General features: G+C 37.0%; 2 protein-coding genes across 2 annotated transcripts in view; both read left to right on the top strand.

Annotated features, from left to right (window-relative positions):
- Nucleotides 1–17,192, top strand: part of cast.L (calpastatin L homeolog) — a gene marked incomplete at its 5' end in the record, with an annotated part of 167,356 nt that overhangs the window by 90,375 nt on the left and 59,789 nt on the right.
- The window catches only part of lnpep.L (leucyl/cystinyl aminopeptidase L homeolog), a 49,834-nt gene that overhangs the window by 14,130 nt on the left and 18,512 nt on the right, over nucleotides 1–17,192 (top strand). The window contains 8 exon segments of the mRNA NM_001094960.1: nucleotides 1,573–2,407; nucleotides 5,607–5,748; nucleotides 6,980–7,111; nucleotides 7,230–7,350; nucleotides 9,375–9,529; nucleotides 10,717–10,830; nucleotides 12,425–12,556; nucleotides 16,282–16,413. Of these exon segments, the coding sequence (NP_001088429.1) occupies nucleotides 1,573–2,407; nucleotides 5,607–5,748; nucleotides 6,980–7,111; nucleotides 7,230–7,350; nucleotides 9,375–9,529; nucleotides 10,717–10,830; nucleotides 12,425–12,556; nucleotides 16,282–16,413 (1,763 nt within the window).

Here is a 17,192-nt window from a genome sequence, read left to right as displayed (position 1 = left end):
TAGACGAAGATGCACAAGTAGCAAGTGGCATTTGAAGCCCCTGCTAGAATTCACTCTGTCCTATAAATAATGGTTCATGAACTCCGAGTACAACATTTTTTTTTCTTGTTTTGATCATGGCTAGCACGGAAAAAAATTCTTAAAAAAAAAATTCCGGAACAAGAGAATGCCTCTCAGAATGGTGGTGTAAAATAAATGGCATGTTTATGTATATAAGGTCACAATGCTTTGCATTGATGTGTGGTGTATTTGTTTATATCAGGTCTGTCCAACCAAAGCCTGTCTGGGGGCATTGGGAATTGTTTACGAACAGCTGGAGAGTTGCAAATGGGATTATACTAAACAGGCCTCACACTGGATATTTCTCCCCTGGTTAATAGCAGGTGTAGCACAAACATGAAATGATTCTGATGGTCCAATTGCAATCAGGTTTCTACTGATTTTTTTTTTTCTCTGAATTTAAATTGTCGATATGCAGAAACAAACTGCGATCTGAAACAGGCACACACACATAGAGGTTTAGGCCATGTGCCAGCCTCTCTGGGCTTTGCTTTTGGTGAATGCTAAGTGTCTGCCAGTTAACTAGAGCACTCTTTGATAGAGAGCAAATAGATTTGATCCAATAGGAAGGAAATGCACCCTGAATTAAGTAATTTAAGCAACATATAATTCATAATCATTTTTTATTTATTTTGGTTTTTAAATCCCTTTACCTTCCTGTTCTGCCTTCTGTCTGGAATTGAAGTTGCCATCTATTTTCTCATAAGGCACAGTGACTCCAGCAACCTGAAAGCAGATATAATTTGAGGCTGAATATATTTTAATGTTCATCTATAATGTTTATCTTTTTTGTACTCTGCAATTCATCATCCATAAATGTCTGCTTAGCTCAGCTTTATTAAATATTTGCATTAATCTGTAGGAATACAAGAGCAGTAAGTGGCAATTCACTTCTAATGCTTACATTTGCATAGAACAATCCATTACAGTGATATGATACCATCATTGAAACCGCCTGATATTAAATGGTTTGGCCATTCACACATATAGGCAATTAGTATTTCTGCAGATCACCTTATTTCCTTATGTCAGACTCCTATTCACTTGCCGAGAATGGACATCAAAATTTCCATTGTAAACCCTCTCAGTTCCTACTTGCTCTCTGTATATTATAGTTACATAGTTACATAGTTAAATCGGGTTGAAAAAAGACAAAGTCCATCAAGTCCAACCCCTCCAAATGAAAACCCAGCATCCATACACACACCCCTCCCTACTTTCATACAAATTCTATATACCATACCTATATTAACTATAGAGTTTAGTATCACAATAGCCTTTGATATTATGTCTGTCCAAAAAATCATCCAAGCCATTCTTAAAGGCATAAACTGAATCAGCCATCTGTTTTGTGCTGCTCCTTTTTCTTGAGTGCCTTGTATCCAAAGCCTGACCAAGTTTTTATACATAAGCACTCTTTTCTCTCTTGCTTCCTGTTTCAGTGAGAAAATGTGATCAATTAATCAATCAATTCAATTAAGAGTTTAACCCTTGCTTCTTTTTTTTTTCTAGATCGGGCCCAATTGCCAAGAAATATGATTGAAAATAGTATGTTTGAAGAAGAACCTGATGTGGTGGACTTGGCTAAAGAGCCCACTATGAATCCATTAGAGTCAGAGGAAACGGAGTATGAACCAAGAAGCTCAAGATTACTGGTTCGCGGACTGGGCGAACAAGAATTGGATGAGGAAGAAGAGGATTATGAATCCTCTGCAAAACTGCTAGGCATGTCATTCATGAACAGAAGCTCAGGTCTTCGCAATAGTGCTGCAAACTACAGGCAGGTTCAAGATGGATTTTGTCCAGTGCCTTCGGCAAGGACAGTTATTGTGTGTGTAGTTGTTGTCATAATTGCAGTCTCTGTAGTTACTGTGGTTTATCTCCTTCCGAAGTGTACCTTTACCAAAGATGGATGCCATGAAAAAAAGCACCCATTGGAACTAGTTTATCCCATTGCTACAAATAAAAAAGTTTTCCCATGGGCAAAAAGTCGACTTCCTGATTCCATAAAACCTGTACATTATACTCTCACCATGCATCCAAACATGACAACCTTGTCTTTCACTGGCACTGTTCAGATAAAGCTGAATATCACAACAAGCTCCAAGAATATTGTGCTACATAGCTCAGGGCTTCACATCATAAAGGCAAGTATCTTGGTAAATGGGGGAACAACTATGGATGCTGAAGTTCTGGAATATCCGCCATTTGAGGAGATTGCTATTATTTCACCAGAATCATTGCTGAAAGGAAAGGAGTGCTTGCTTACAATTCAATATGCAGCTAACTTTTCAAGCACCTATTATGGATTTTACAAAATTGATTACATGGATAAAAGCAACAAGAGGTAATCATTTTGACTTTTGTTTCATTTTATATACATTCATCCAAATAGTATTATACTGTACATGTGAGCTTGTAAATGGCCAGATGCAAAAAAAAAATAACAATAATATGGCTAATTTAGTGACAGTGGAAAGACATGCATTTTACTTGCATTATGTAATTACAGTACATCTACAATGAGACCAGGTAACCCATATGTTGCGTATGTGGAATATAGAATTAAAGAGCAAAGCTTTTGGGCAGCTGTGTGTATGTACCTTAAAGGGGTGGTTCACCTTTAAGTTAACTTTTAGTATGTTATAGAATGGCTAATGCTAAGCAACTTTTCAATTTACCTTCATTTTTTTTTTTTTTTTTTATAGTTTCTTAATTATTTTCATACTTCTGACTCTCTCCAGCTTTCAAATGGGGGTCACTGACTCCCATTTGAAGACCAATGTTTTGTAAGGCTACCGGTATGTAAAGGTATAGTTATTGCTAATTTTTAGTATTCATCTTTCTATTCAGGCCCTCTCCTATGCATATTCAATCAATACATGGTTGCTAGGGTAATTTAGACCCTAGCAACTAGATTTATGATACTGCAATCTGGAGAGCTGCTGAAATAGAAGCTAAATAACTCAAAAACCACAAATTTAAAAAATGAAAAAATTAAAACCAATTGCAAATTGTCCATGAAAATAACTTTTTACATCATGCTAAAAGAAGGTGAACAACCCCTATAAGGGTGTTGGTGACATGACATTTTATCACCTGTGCTAAATCTCTTCCAGACAACAAAGCTTCTGAAAATACCTTTGTATGGAAATCATTGGGAATCCCTGCAGGTAAATCATCGAATCACATAACTGCGTGAAAATGCCTTTAGATGGTTTACTCGGAGTTTGACCTTGACTTCCATACAAAGGTATTTTTGAAAGATTTGCCATCCCCGTTGGTGGAGATTGAGAGGGGGTTTTTAGTACAGAGCTGATCTCTAATTAAACTAATAAAACGGACTACAGGGAGAAAGAGAATTTGGAAGTAAGGGTAAAAACAAAATCATCTGTTTGTGCTTTACAATATTTTTTTTGTTTTATAATTAAAAGGTAATTTTGCGCATACAAAGGGTATATGATATAGGCATTTACCTCTTAAACAGACAGGGACAAAGAAGAGCAGACATTGCATGCAAGATCTTACAGCTTACAGAGCATTCCTGGAATGGCAACCAGGGCTTCTATTGGCCTTCATCAGAGAGTGCTTAATATCAGCAGGAGTAAGGTTAAGTTTAAGCATTTTGCTTCTGAGCATCAAGGACTAAACATGTTCTTAGAACAGTAACTCTGAACAGTTGCTGCATGCCAAAATACTGTGTGCGCTCGATATGCTCAGTAATAAATGTATTAATTCAAAAATACAAGATGTGAAGGAGATTAGACTTCTTTTTCGCAAGCAGTGTAGTGGTGAAAAAATCAACTCAGCACTACCATATAGGCATTAAAGAGGCTATTCACATTTATATTCATGTTTATTTTGTTATCATACATACATACATAAGAGCCATGAATATCCTGTAAATTATATCCTTATAAACGGTGCTTAGTGATTTTATTGATTATAATCGGAGCATAGTGATGTCATTCTGTAGCATGACTGACACTAACTTGTGTAAAATAATAGTCACCTCGGAGTTCCATGACCTGTATAAAAACCTTGGCCTCGTGTTTCTATAAGGTCGTGGAACTACTAGGTAACTTATATCCTTATTTAACAAGAGGGGGTACTTTATTTACTGTATAAACTGACTTGTTCTAAGCAACTTTTTTATTTAATAATTTTTCATTATTTAGTTTGTATTTAGTTTGAATTTTAGGTATGTACTGAATCCACCACAGATTTAGCTGAACTGAATCCGAAACCTAATTTGGGTATGCAAATTAGGCACATTCATGGGGGAAAATACAGCAAAAAGTGGTCTAAAGTCACATGATCATTAAAAAAAAAAAAAAAAGTACGGTAATGTGATTATTGGGTTTGGGCGAATTCTGTACAATAAGGTTCTAATTCCTTCAAATCCAGGATTTAGTATATCCTTAATGGTTTGTTTCCTTTCTGCATATTTGCTGCAACTAAAAAAATGCTATCTGTTTATCTGGTCGGGATCAGTCACTCAGCAACCAATAAAAAACAGATCGGCGGTGAGGGTTCAGGTGCATTATTCATATTTTATTTTTTTAATACTTTTTATGGCCTGTTTTATTGTTCGTTCAGCTTGTTGCTAAATTCCAACATTTAATTAGAAGCCAAGATAAAAGCATTACTATCACAAAATAAATATAGCTTTATCCCATGGCATAACTGTCTGCCATGATATATTACTGCATATAGTAAAATCTAAATTAGCATTTTATGAAGGTTGATTGGATGCACTTATGGCGATAAATAAGATTTGCGCTTGGCTTCTGTTTGAAGGCAGCAATTACTGTACGATATCTACTGCGGGGGACACTTTATAGGGGACTATATGGGATAAAAGAAAAAGGTGCAAAGACATTGTCCTTTAAAGGGGTGGGTCACCTTTAAGGTAACTTTTGATATATTATAGAATGGCCAATTCTAAGCAACCTTTTAACTGGTCTTCATTATCTATTTTTTATAGTTATTTGCTTTTTTCTTCTGACTCTTTGCAGCTTTCAAATGGGCATTGCTGACCCGTTCTTGCTACTTTTGTACTTTCTATTCAGGCCTCTCCTATTCATATTCCAGTCTCTTATTCACGTCAGTGTATGGTTGCTAGGAAGAGCTGCTGAATAAACTTTCATTAATAGTTTATAATCTCCTTTAGCCTTTCAGTTTTATTCCCTGAATTGTGAGCCATTTTTAGATTTTGCTTTGAATCAGAGCTTTATGCAGCCATGGAACCAGAGCCTTCATTATCCAGTACAGAAGCAGCCAGTCCTTACATGTTCATAGACATGCTGAAGCACTGTTTATATATTTGCATACCAGTTACATAGTTGTACGAATTACACAACTCGACTGTGCCTCCCTTAGTTGCACCTTATAATATGCATTCCAGTGGAAAACCTTCTTCCTCCATGTTTTGTTTTGTTTTGTTCAGCCTTTTCTTATATAAATGCAACATAATTCCCTCTAATAGCCAAATAAACAAGGTCTCTGGGACTCCTCTTCAGTTTTTTGCTTTTAAATGTTTGCAGATCACTTGCTGCCACTCAGTTTGAGCCACTTGCTGCAAGAAAAGCATTTCCGTGCTTTGATGAACCCGCTTTCAAATCCACATTCCAGATCAACATCATAAGAAATGATGAAAGTATGATTTCTCTTTCAAACATGCCAAAGGTAAGCTTTTTGGCCGTCTGTGGTCAGACTCCTTGAGGGGAAAAACGTTCAGGCAGAAGCGTAACGAGAATCCCCCCACTCACACGTCCCTCCCCCACTGCATGCTTGACCCGGCCTGAATGCAAAAATTTAAAGAAGAGGGAAGGAAGAAATACTATAGAGCAGTGCTGTCCAACTTCTGTGCTCCCGGGGGCTGAAATTTTTCTTATCTATGTGGCGGAGGGCCGATAATGGAAGCCTGTGTTACCACTCCTCTTTAAAACCACACCCACTTCAAACCACACCCATGTCACCACAAGAACTTTCAAGACCTTGGGGACATTAATGATCGTAGCACACCATAAATGAATTTAATGGTTGGTGCTCACTGCAGGGATATCACTAATATGTGAAATATTTAAGTCATATTAAAACTTACCCTTAAATCCATATGCCCCCTTCTCCTCTGTGGCACACAGCACAGCACCCCTTGGACATGATTAAACACCTTGAGGACCCCCTAACAAGTATTTACAAATGCTAACAAACCTACCAGGCTCACTTCCCACAGGTAAAGTAGGGTAGGCAGGGTATTGCACACACGGGAAGCATAGGGCAGGCAGAGTATGGCTCTTTCAGTCTGGATCTGAGGGGTGAATAGTACAGGGCTTTAGAGTTGTGAACAGTAAACAATAAAGGTGTTACAATAGTGAACAATGCAGGAGTTTACAGTCTGAATTTGAGGTGTAAACAATGCAGGGGCCAGTTCATCTCATAACTGATGCCTTTTAAATCTTACACAACGTAAACAGTCACAGCAGACAGACTTTCTGTTGGACAGCACTGCAATAGAGGAATCCAACCCTGCTGTCCATCCCACCCCCCCACCGGTGGATTATGTATAGTTATACCACTGCATTCGGTACACTCTTCTGGTCAATTGAACTTGAAAGTATATTAATAATAATAATAGAAACCCACTGCAGCTTTGTTGGATAAAAGAGGACCACTTTTTTTAAATAGACTGGACACACCACCATTTTGTTCTTTAGTATTACAGCACTAATATGTTGTTATCTGGCCCTGTTTCTTCACTGAGATTTGTCCTACTAATAGTTGACATTCCTGGGACAGATTGAGTCATCTGAGCATTTTGGGTAATTGCAGGCCTTTTTCTAAATCAAAACAATAATAGGATTTGGTCGCACATAGTTTTTCCTATTACACTCACTGGTGTTTGTTTACATTTCAGGCAAAAACAAGCAAAACCAGTGATGGACTGCTTCAAGATGAATATTCAACCAGTGTGAGAATGAGCACTTACCTAGTTGCTTTTATAGTAGGCGACATAAAGAATACTACTCAAAAAACAAATGACACTCTGGTAAGTGTGTTTTTGAACTTGCCTTGCAAGGAAACTTCATTCGACTTTGGAGAAATGAGTGTGTGTATATTATATATATTATCTGTGCTTCATTGCCGTTTATTTCTGTGTACCCCAGGTTTCTGTCTATGCTGTACCAGACAAAACAGATCAAGTCAAGTATGCTTTGGATTCTACAGTGAAGCTTTTGGATTTTTATTCAAATTATTATGGAATTGAATACCCACTTGAAAAATTAGGTTTGTACATTTATTCTTTAGAATATCGTTTTCATTAAAAAGTCACTCCCACAGTACGCAATGCTTAAAGATGAGGGTAGAAATATTTTATCAGCGGCAGAGTTCACTGTATAAAACTTGATCTTTGCATTATAAACAAGAACTTTGCACTTGGGGTTTATTCTAGAAAAAAATCCATAAATTTCCCAGTTCTATATACTTCCCTACGCATAACAAATACAATTATAATTGTGTGCTCTGAGTCATCAAGAGAGAGGAGCTTGTTTCATTCCCTGTTGGTTATGAATTATTTATGTAGTCTGTGATAAGTGCTAATGTTGAGTAAATGTCAGATTATAGTCTGTGAATGCAGTGTTTTAATGTTGGCTGGGTACAAGGTAAATCGCTAAGTAGTTTTGTGAAATAAATCATAATTTTATTTCTGTAAATACTGTACATCATTTAAGGCCTTCAATGCTACATTATCTAGATGGAGCATACTTTTTTTGATATCACATAGCACAATATAGTTTCATTGCATTTATGAATGGAGTGCAGTTCAGTGTTAAAACTCTTTAAACTGAGCTACATTTTGGGCATGGAGACTCCTACCAAACAAATTTCTTGATGATATTTGCTCCATCTGTATGTAAAATCTCCAAAACTTATTAAAATCTCTTTGATCCTTTTGGTCATATGTATGCTTGTCTTGGATACATTCTCTCTCCTAAACTTGTTAAAATTATTATGTTCCCTTTCTTTTCTCCCAGTCCGGAAACTATCCATGGACAAGCTGTCTAATATTATGGGGCAAATTCCCTAACCTCCGAAAATTGCCAGCGACAGCTTTGCTCACAGCACAACACTTCGCCAGGCGTAGATTCGCCAGGACAACGCTAATTCACTAAAATCTGAAATTGCGTCCAGGGAGCCAAACGCTGGCGAAGTTGCGCTAGCATTACTGCGCCAAGCGAAGCGAAGTTGCGCTAGGGTTGCCTAATTTGCATACGGCGGGAAGCTAAAGTTGAATGGACGTATATGTTACATTACACAAGCCCGGGAAACCTTAATAAGATAAAATAGAGTTGTTATATTGCCCTACACATGAGCCCAGTGTATTGTTTATGTGCCATATGTTAGGAAATGTAGGGGGGAAGCCAGTTACCCCCAAAAAAAAAATATGCTCTTTTTCCACCTATCACCCTGAAAAAGGAAAAAATGCTACTGTTTTTTGGGACTTAGCAAAATTTTCAACTATTTTTTTAAGAAAGTCCTATCTAATCTGTTGCACTTTGCCTGGTCTGTGGTGGCGAAGGCAAGTCTGGCGCAAGAGGTAACATTCAGTAAAATCCGTATATTAGTGAATTTGCGTAGTTGCAACAATTAGCCAGAGTGCAAATTTGCAAGGGGTTAGGGAGCGAAGTACCGCTACAGTCTATCTCCTTCGCTAGAGAAGTTAATTTTGCTTGCATTAATCACTTCGCCCTTTAGTAAATTTGCCCCTATATATGTTATATGATATAAAATGTCCGTCATTCCTTCTTAAAGCATCTGCTTTTGTTTCGGTTGGCACCACATTTAATTTCTGACTGGACATTTTTGTACTAATTTCACCCTCATAAAGGTGTTAAAAGGCTATCCATTTGACAGCATGAGTGAGGGTACCAAGGGCTTATCCAAAGTCTGTGAAGGTTAGATTAAAGGGAGTTGAGAAAGATTGTTGCTATGATACTTAGGGTGTTTATTTGATTAGTACAAGATTGGTTCTGACGCCTCTAGGCTTAGCATTATAGATCATATGTGTTGATTGTATAATTTGTATGATCTATGCATTCTGGTGTATATTATGGAATGTCTAAGTATGATGGCATATTTTGTCCCCCTTGTTTATTAAACCTCTATAGAGCTATATGTTTGTTTTAGGTGATTACATATTGTCTTCCAGAACTTCTTTAAATGTCTGCAATATATAGTACATATGTCTTCTCTATACAGTGTATTTATACAAATGATTTACTTATATTCTGTTACACTCACATTTACAGATCTGGTGGCTATTCCTGACTTTCAAGCAGGGGCAATGGAAAACTGGGGATTGATCACATTTCGGGAGACTACCCTGCTGTACAAAGAAAACTCTTCTTCTATTGAGGATAAGCAGTCCATAACCACGGTGATTGCCCATGAACTGGCTCATCAGGTACTTATTTGTATGTCAAATAGTTGTTTATCTGTAACCACTTGATACAGAGCATCTCACAAGGTGAGCCAAACCGAATACAGGACAGTTTTATCATTTATAATAGCCATTAGACATGTTTTTTTTGCTAACTGTTTCATTAAACTGCCCTTGTGCCTATGTACAATCCATGTTACTGGCCTTGTTTAAAACTTCAGCCAAGGCCAGTAATATGGATCCCCCACTTATAAGTGTCTTGCAGACCCTCAGATTTATGAACAATTTTTTTCCTTCTACTAAATAAGTTCTAGATTGAATTTTTGTTCCGAAATTTTATATCTGGGTGGTATTGCTTGTGCACCTCAATTTTTAGATCACACATAGTTTCCTCTCAAACTCAGACATGCTTTTTTTTTGGTACAGGTATGGGATCCGTTATCCGGAAACCCATTATTCAGAAAGCTCCAAATTACGGAAAGGCCATCTCCAATAGACTAAACCCCCTTTCTAATAAAAACCCCTACCCTCCATAGTCCCCCTCCCTGTTCCCCCCGCACAGGAGTTAACACAAGTAAATACCCCTAAGTCCATAATTACCCCTTGTTGCAGAGTCAGCGCAGCAGAGCTCACGGGGGCCATCTTTAGCCGCTTTGGTAATTTCAGTATGGAAGCCAAACTATTTTTTCTTCCTCTATTCACAGTTGGGATGAGATTTTGGTGTTCAGTCCTTCTAACAATCATTCCACATTTAACATAGTTAAAAATGTTGTCTCATGCATCACAGAAAATTGTCCCACTGGCATTATGGCTCATCTGGGTGCCCTTTTACATACTTGAGGCATAAGGCTTTTTATTATTTACTTTTTTGTGGAAAGCAGTGGCTTCCTCTGTTATGTTTTTATTAACGCGTTCTTATTGAATTATAATTGTGTGTTATTAGCTAAAGCAGATTGTATTTAAATATTGCTGTGACTTAATTGGATATCAGACCATATTTATGAGTTCTTTATACAGAAATCCAGGTAACAATAATAATAATAATAAAATAATAATAAAGGAGTCTCAAACCTTTTTATATATATATATATATATATATATATATATATATATATATATATATATATATATATATATATATATATATATATATATATATATATATATATATATAAATATATGATCAATTTTGATTTTTCTTTGGCTTGCAGTGGTTTGGAAATCTAGTAACCATGGAATGGTGGAATGACTTGTGGCTGAACGAAGGTTTTGCAACATATATGGAATATTTCTCTGTGAGCTCTGTCTTCCCAGAACTGAATTCAGTAAGTATGATTTATTGTCTTAGTTCCATCTAGAAACAATATGGCGTAACATAATGATTCTGTTTGCAAGTCCTCTATAATCTATGTCATGTTTAAGGACATACCAAAATCAATATTAATTAATATGAGCCCAAAAATCCAATAAAATGCCTTATTATATTCAGTTCATTTATTGCCCTTTACAATCAATAATCAAGTTAAACACAAACAAAGCAGGCCAGCCAGTTACTAGACCGGAACCAAAATTTTTTTTACCAAGCAGAGAACAAGAAGGAAAAATAAATACAGAAAAAATAAAAATATTAATCTCAAATCTCAATTTAAAAAACAGCAAATAAAAATCTATCATTCTTTCCAAATAAATAAATAAAGAATACATTTAAAAAATAGAACTAGCTGCCCCCAGACCAAACAAAGTCTTTAGATTCCAAGTACCCTCGGTAGATCAATAGAATTCAGTGATCGGTTTAGAATGCGGGCCACCCAATATAGTGTGCAGCTCCTTTGGGGGAATTATGGTCAGTATGCAGAGTTTATATGCCAGCATTAATGTAAAAGAGAATACAGTCTTCTCTCTTATACCATATTAAGATGGACACTACTGTGGCAGGGTGTATAACTCTTGGGCTTCCCCCTCCACACTTTTTATAGGCCTTTGTTACCTGCAGAACTCAAAGGGGGTGTATACTTCCCTTATGCCTTTATATCCCACACTCTTAAAGTGGTATAACTTTATTAACACAAAAGGTCATAGAACAAAGGGAAATGTAAAAAAAACACATAAACATAGTCACCACAGGGCAATATAAGAATTTTTTATCCTCTTACTAAAAAAACTATAAAAATCTTAGTTAAGATTTCAAAATGGCATTTAACACATTCATCACCAATATATTAGAGAAGGGGTGCTAATTCAAATTTGCTCTTTAAACCTTTAGGGCATAATGTGTTCAATGTAATAATCCACTTTTGTTCTCTACCTTGCAACCGTTTATCTCCACCCCTTTTATCAGCAGGAATCCAATCAATGGCCATAAGTTTAAAATCCTTTACATTTTTATGTACCGAAATAAAATGTTCATTTAAAAAAAAAAAAAAAAGTCATGTTTATCCTCCTACACCTCTTTTTATGTTGCTTAAATGTAGGGATTTGAGCCCAGGTGATATCCTTTGTCACAAGCAAGCAATATATTGTACCCTATCTTCCATAAAATCTTTTATAGAATTAAAGATTTATTTCTAAATGAGCCACAAGATGGCGATACTGGCATCATCTTTTTCAAAATTTTTATTTCGTTGCCTTCATTTACAAGCTAATGACAGCATCCTTCAACTTTTCTGCTTTTTAAAAGTTGCATATTTTGAATATGATGTTGGAAGAGGGTATCTCCTGTGAGTATTATTAAACAGCAGTATTGTAGGACTGTGGCTCTGATACTGAGCAACTGCCATGTTGTTGTGTTCCATCCTAGACCCTACTTGAAAAGAAAATAAAATAACCTTGCAAATACATTTTATCATTTCATAACAGCTATGGCTTATTAGATAAAGCATCTCTGACAAATTGCTGAATTTCTGTATTTTGTTTTTGTAGGACAATAGCTTCTTGAAAATGCGCTTCATGGCCCTACAGAAGGACTCCTTAAATTCTTCCCATCCGATATCTACAGATGTTCGATCTCCAGAGCAGATTGAGGAAATGTTTGATGATTTGTCTTATATTAAGGTACAGAGCTACAATATCTCTGTAGTATTCCTATTTATAAATCAAATGCTGGTAGGTTACCCTGTTCTTTATTAGCAATAGAAAAATAAATGCAGACTTAAGTCATGGAGGGGGGGGGGTCTACTTTTTGTAACCTAAACTCTTGGGGTCTACCACCTTGTGTATAGTGCTGCAGTGGGAATCTTATGGAGCTGTTTATGAAAAATAATGGATTGATATAATCTACAAGTTACCATCTTGGGATATGCTGATAGACTACTCACTATCTCTCTTTTGACTCTTGAGAACCCATGCCTCAAAATATGTTGTAGATGCTTTATGATCTGGTTTCATAGGCTGGCGTCCTTTCTGTATTCTCTCTTTAGTATTATTGTGACACTGAAAGTTTTCTTCATGCAGTAGATTAGTGTAGCCTTTACTCTTCTACCCTTCACTGCACTACAAGTGAGCTCTGCAGGCAGCTTTATTTTTATATTGTGGTAGACTAACTGAAACCTGGTAGAGAAAGAAAGTGCTGGTTGCAGAGGTCTCACTTCTGTGAGAGGCTTGTGCTAGAGACAAATCTTGGGGGGTCCCTTTATCTAGAAGATGTATTCGAGCTCACTCCTTCAAAATAACTGTCTTTTGCACAAATCCTTTAAGTAGAGAGAGGGGGGGGTTTGAGTAGATTATTTTGATGAAGTGAGCAATAATACATCATCTAGGCAAAGCTTCCCCCCCTCGCTCAAGCATTTTAATTAACTGCCAATTATATTCTGATTCTGACTTCTGCTTGAAGAGAATCAGATGCTGAAACAGGGAGAGTGAGGATTAACTAGATTATTATACAAACAGTATAGATTTTATTTGTGATGAAGTCTCCCCATTGTTCCCCTAGAGGTTCTACTGGAAAAATACCTGATGTAAGAGAGTGGACAGCAAAGTAGATTTCTGGAGAAATGTCCATTATTTTCTAGTGTAGAACTGTTGGTGGTGGGTCAAGGTCACAAGTGTCTGGGAATGGTTCTGTGATGTACAGGGATTCCCTGCTGGGGCTTCAGAGGGCGACAAAGTTCTTCGCCTTAATTCCAGCTTGTGTTGAAGTCAATCTCCTAACAAATCAATTAAGCATAAAGGATTACATATCTTTTTCACAGTGCAAAATAGCTGAGCAGGTTTTTCTGTGCTGATGCAGTGTCATGATGTCTATCTCGATTTCTTTCATCTGTCTGGATTGTGGCACACGGGAGATTAGTCACCCAGCGAAAAATCTTCTCTACTGCAGGCGACTAATCTCCCCGAAATGCCTTCCTGCCAGCAAGAATGTGAATCGCCAGTGGGAAGGCATTTGGGGAGATTAGTCGCCCAAGATTTTTCACTGGGCGACTAATCTTCCCATCTACTACCAACCATATTGATCTGGCACTACAAAGAATAGTTCAGATTGAACAGACATTACAGTTTTTCCTTGTTTCTTTTATTTTATTATCCTGTTTTTTTTTGTCGTTTCAAAGGACTAGGATGGGATTCTCAAATTAATTTAATATGGACCCAAGTCAAGTGAACGTTGAGAAATGAGTTCATGGATTGTGTCTGTAGAATGTACACAAACATGCCGCAGTCATTCTTACAATGATATTTTCTTTATCTTCTTTTGTTGATTCATTTGTAATATTTCAGAAGGCATCTTTGAACAGAAGGCTTTTACTTTTTACTTTTTTCCCCTCTTTGGGTGTGGTATGACATTTGCCAGAAGGAATTCTCCATTGGAAACTGTAGTGCACTCACAGTGGATTTGGCAGTCAGCAGGGAAGCTGAGCACGAACAAACATAATAAAGTCCAGCACTCCTATTTATGTGTGGAAAAATAATTTTCCTGGACACATTGCTCACTAACCTAAGGGTCTCAACAGCAATAACCCTTTCATATTTACATAGCAACAAGATTTTGAGGTTGAGGAAATACACATGTTCACCAAGTGCAACCCTTGGCTCATAAAATTCCTGCTTAAGGAATCAGTCTTTTCCTAGAACTCTTGGTCAGGGGAGAAGGATTTGTTTTTCATAGCAGTTCAGTGCACTTCCCAGAGTGGCAATCCATAAACCGTAATAGAAAAGTACCCCCAATTATGATTTGCTCTATAGAAAAAAAAATTACATATTAAAGAATTAATAATGCAAAATATCCTTATTTTTTGTAATTTTGCTGACTATGTCTCAAAAAATGTTTTGGTCAATTAATGAACAGAACACCATCCCTGAATTGCATAGTAATATTTGATAGTGGTAAAAATATTTGTGAATAAAAATGTCACATTCAGTTGTCCAGAGATTTTAAGTTGCATGACTTTAAGTTTGAATTTTGTCCAGACAGTTAGAGGCCCATTTATCAAAGTCTGAAATCTTATTATTTTCTGAAAACAACTCCGACCAAATCCGCACAGGTTTTTTCCCCTTATTTATCAATACATTTTCCCGACAGTTTCCTGTGCAGGAAAAAAACAGAAAAATTCGGATTGTACAAATTTTTTGTATTTTCCGCGCAACTTTTTCGGATTTTTACCCGAAAACCACGAAATCTTCAGATTATTGCACAAAACCCAGTGCAGGACTTCTCCCATTGCTTTATATGCAACTTTGGCAGTTCTGAGATGCCAGATTTTCGGATTTGGAATATTTTCAACCTCAGAGTATTTTAACTCCAGAAAAAAAATTTTTCCCACTAAAAATTCGGATTTTATAAAAAAAAAAAAAAAAACATAAAATTTTTGGCTTTTGTCATTTGGACTTTAAGAAATAAGCCCCTAAGTATATGGCCAAATCCTGCAGAAAACCACTTTTCTGCAGGATTTGCCCATATCCTTTCGGTCCTAGCACAGGACTGAAAGGGGAAGGAAAGGCAACCATCACTGGGCAATACCAAAATTTAGCCACCCCCCAGTGATTGTATTCACTTCCCTGATACCCCAGACCAATGCTCCAGCAGAAAACTGCCCAGCCAGGGGTCCTTCCACCAAGCACCAAGGAGTGATCCTCTTCCTCCTTTTCACAAGGGTGCACATGCACAGTAGAGTGATAAGCCAAACTTAAACTCTATTTTTTACTCTACTGTGTATGTAGCGGCCCCAGGATTTTGAAGGAAGAGGATTGCTCCTCATTGCTCATTAGGAAGAAGTTTTCTGCTAGCAGCAGCACAGGCCTGGGGTATCAGGTAAGTGACTTGGAGATGCCTAACATTTGGCACCCCATGTGATTTTAACTTTCTTTTTTTTGAAGCCTGAACTGAATTTTAGATTTGGCACATTCATAGATAAAAGGCTAGTGTCACACATGGCATTCACAAATATTTCAACATTTTCACAGGAGACCAACTTTACTTTTCTTGCCCTATCAGTTATTGTATAAGGAGGTTGTAGTGTTAAAGCTGCTTGTCACATTCTCTGAAACTCCCACATATGTTGTGTTGTTGGCAGGGAAGGGTTCAACTTTAAAAGGAGAAAATGTAAAAGACAAATTATATGCAAATCAATGGCTCCAATATACTGTCCGGGGGTTCATAGATCCTCTCCAGTATAATGTCTCTTAGAATATTTGTGGCATGGTCTGTTAGAATGTTATTTGACTGTGTAATTGCTTGGTATATAATCTGGCTTTAGTCCGAATCATCATTTACATTCTCAGCTAGAACACGCTGCTATGACATGCATACCAAAACCATACCAAACATCTGCTTTCATTTGTCCTAGGGCGCGTCCATTTTATTAATGCTTAAATCGTTGCTGCTAGAGGATGTGTTCCATCTCTGCATCAGAGGTTATTTGAAAAGCCATGAGTATGGATCTACAACCAGTGATAGTTTATGGGACAGCTTGAACGTGGTATGAGCTCCATTTATTTATATATTTTTTTACCTTGTGTATGAAATTGTCATGTGGAAAATAGATTAAAATCCTTATTTGAGAGAAACAAATCTCAAGTGCGCACCAACACCTGCTCTCCACCCAACACATTCCAAAGAAAAGCTAAACTTCTACATCTTGCATCAAAATGCTCAAAGGGAAACTCTACCAAAAAGTCTGTTTTTATTGTCCGTATAACGTGTTCTTTGTCAAATCTAATTGTATAGTAATAAAACCCTAGGAATAAGTTTCCTGCTTTTTTTTTTTTGGTTAGTCTTGTGAATTATACAGAAGCGGCGCTCTCTTTCATGAGTCCCCTGTAGGTGGTGCCCTTTTCCATATTAACAGCTGCACACAAGTAATCCTAGGTAGCAAGTGAGAACAATAAAGAGAAAAAAGTGAACTACATATGCATGTGCTTAGCAGTAGTCTTAATACATATTCAAGGTGCATAGCTTTGGAGTGCACCCAGTAGGAGGCCTCTTGTTTATATTGGGTATGGAGGTCTGCCACATGGTGGAAATACTGTACCTGTGCCTAATGAAATTGGACACGTCTGAATGGATTAAGTGCAGACACAGTATCTTTTCCTGCACCTGCATATTTACTGAATTTACCATGCTTCCAACCATTGTATAGAAATAAGGCCTCCCACGGAGCGCTTCACTCAATGTCCTCTTGAACGCAGTGTACTTTTTACTCATATTAAACAAACAATACTGTGGGTGTTCACATTCTCTCCTCTGGTAAGAGAGAAT

Source organism: Xenopus laevis, chromosome 1L, assembly GCF_017654675.1.
Source record: "Xenopus laevis strain J_2021 chromosome 1L, Xenopus_laevis_v10.1, whole genome shotgun sequence".
Classification (NCBI taxonomy): Eukaryota; Metazoa; Chordata; class Amphibia; order Anura; family Pipidae; genus Xenopus; species Xenopus laevis.
The sequence above is the reverse complement of the archived record's forward strand: the minus strand, read 5'-3'. Positions and strand labels throughout refer to the sequence as shown.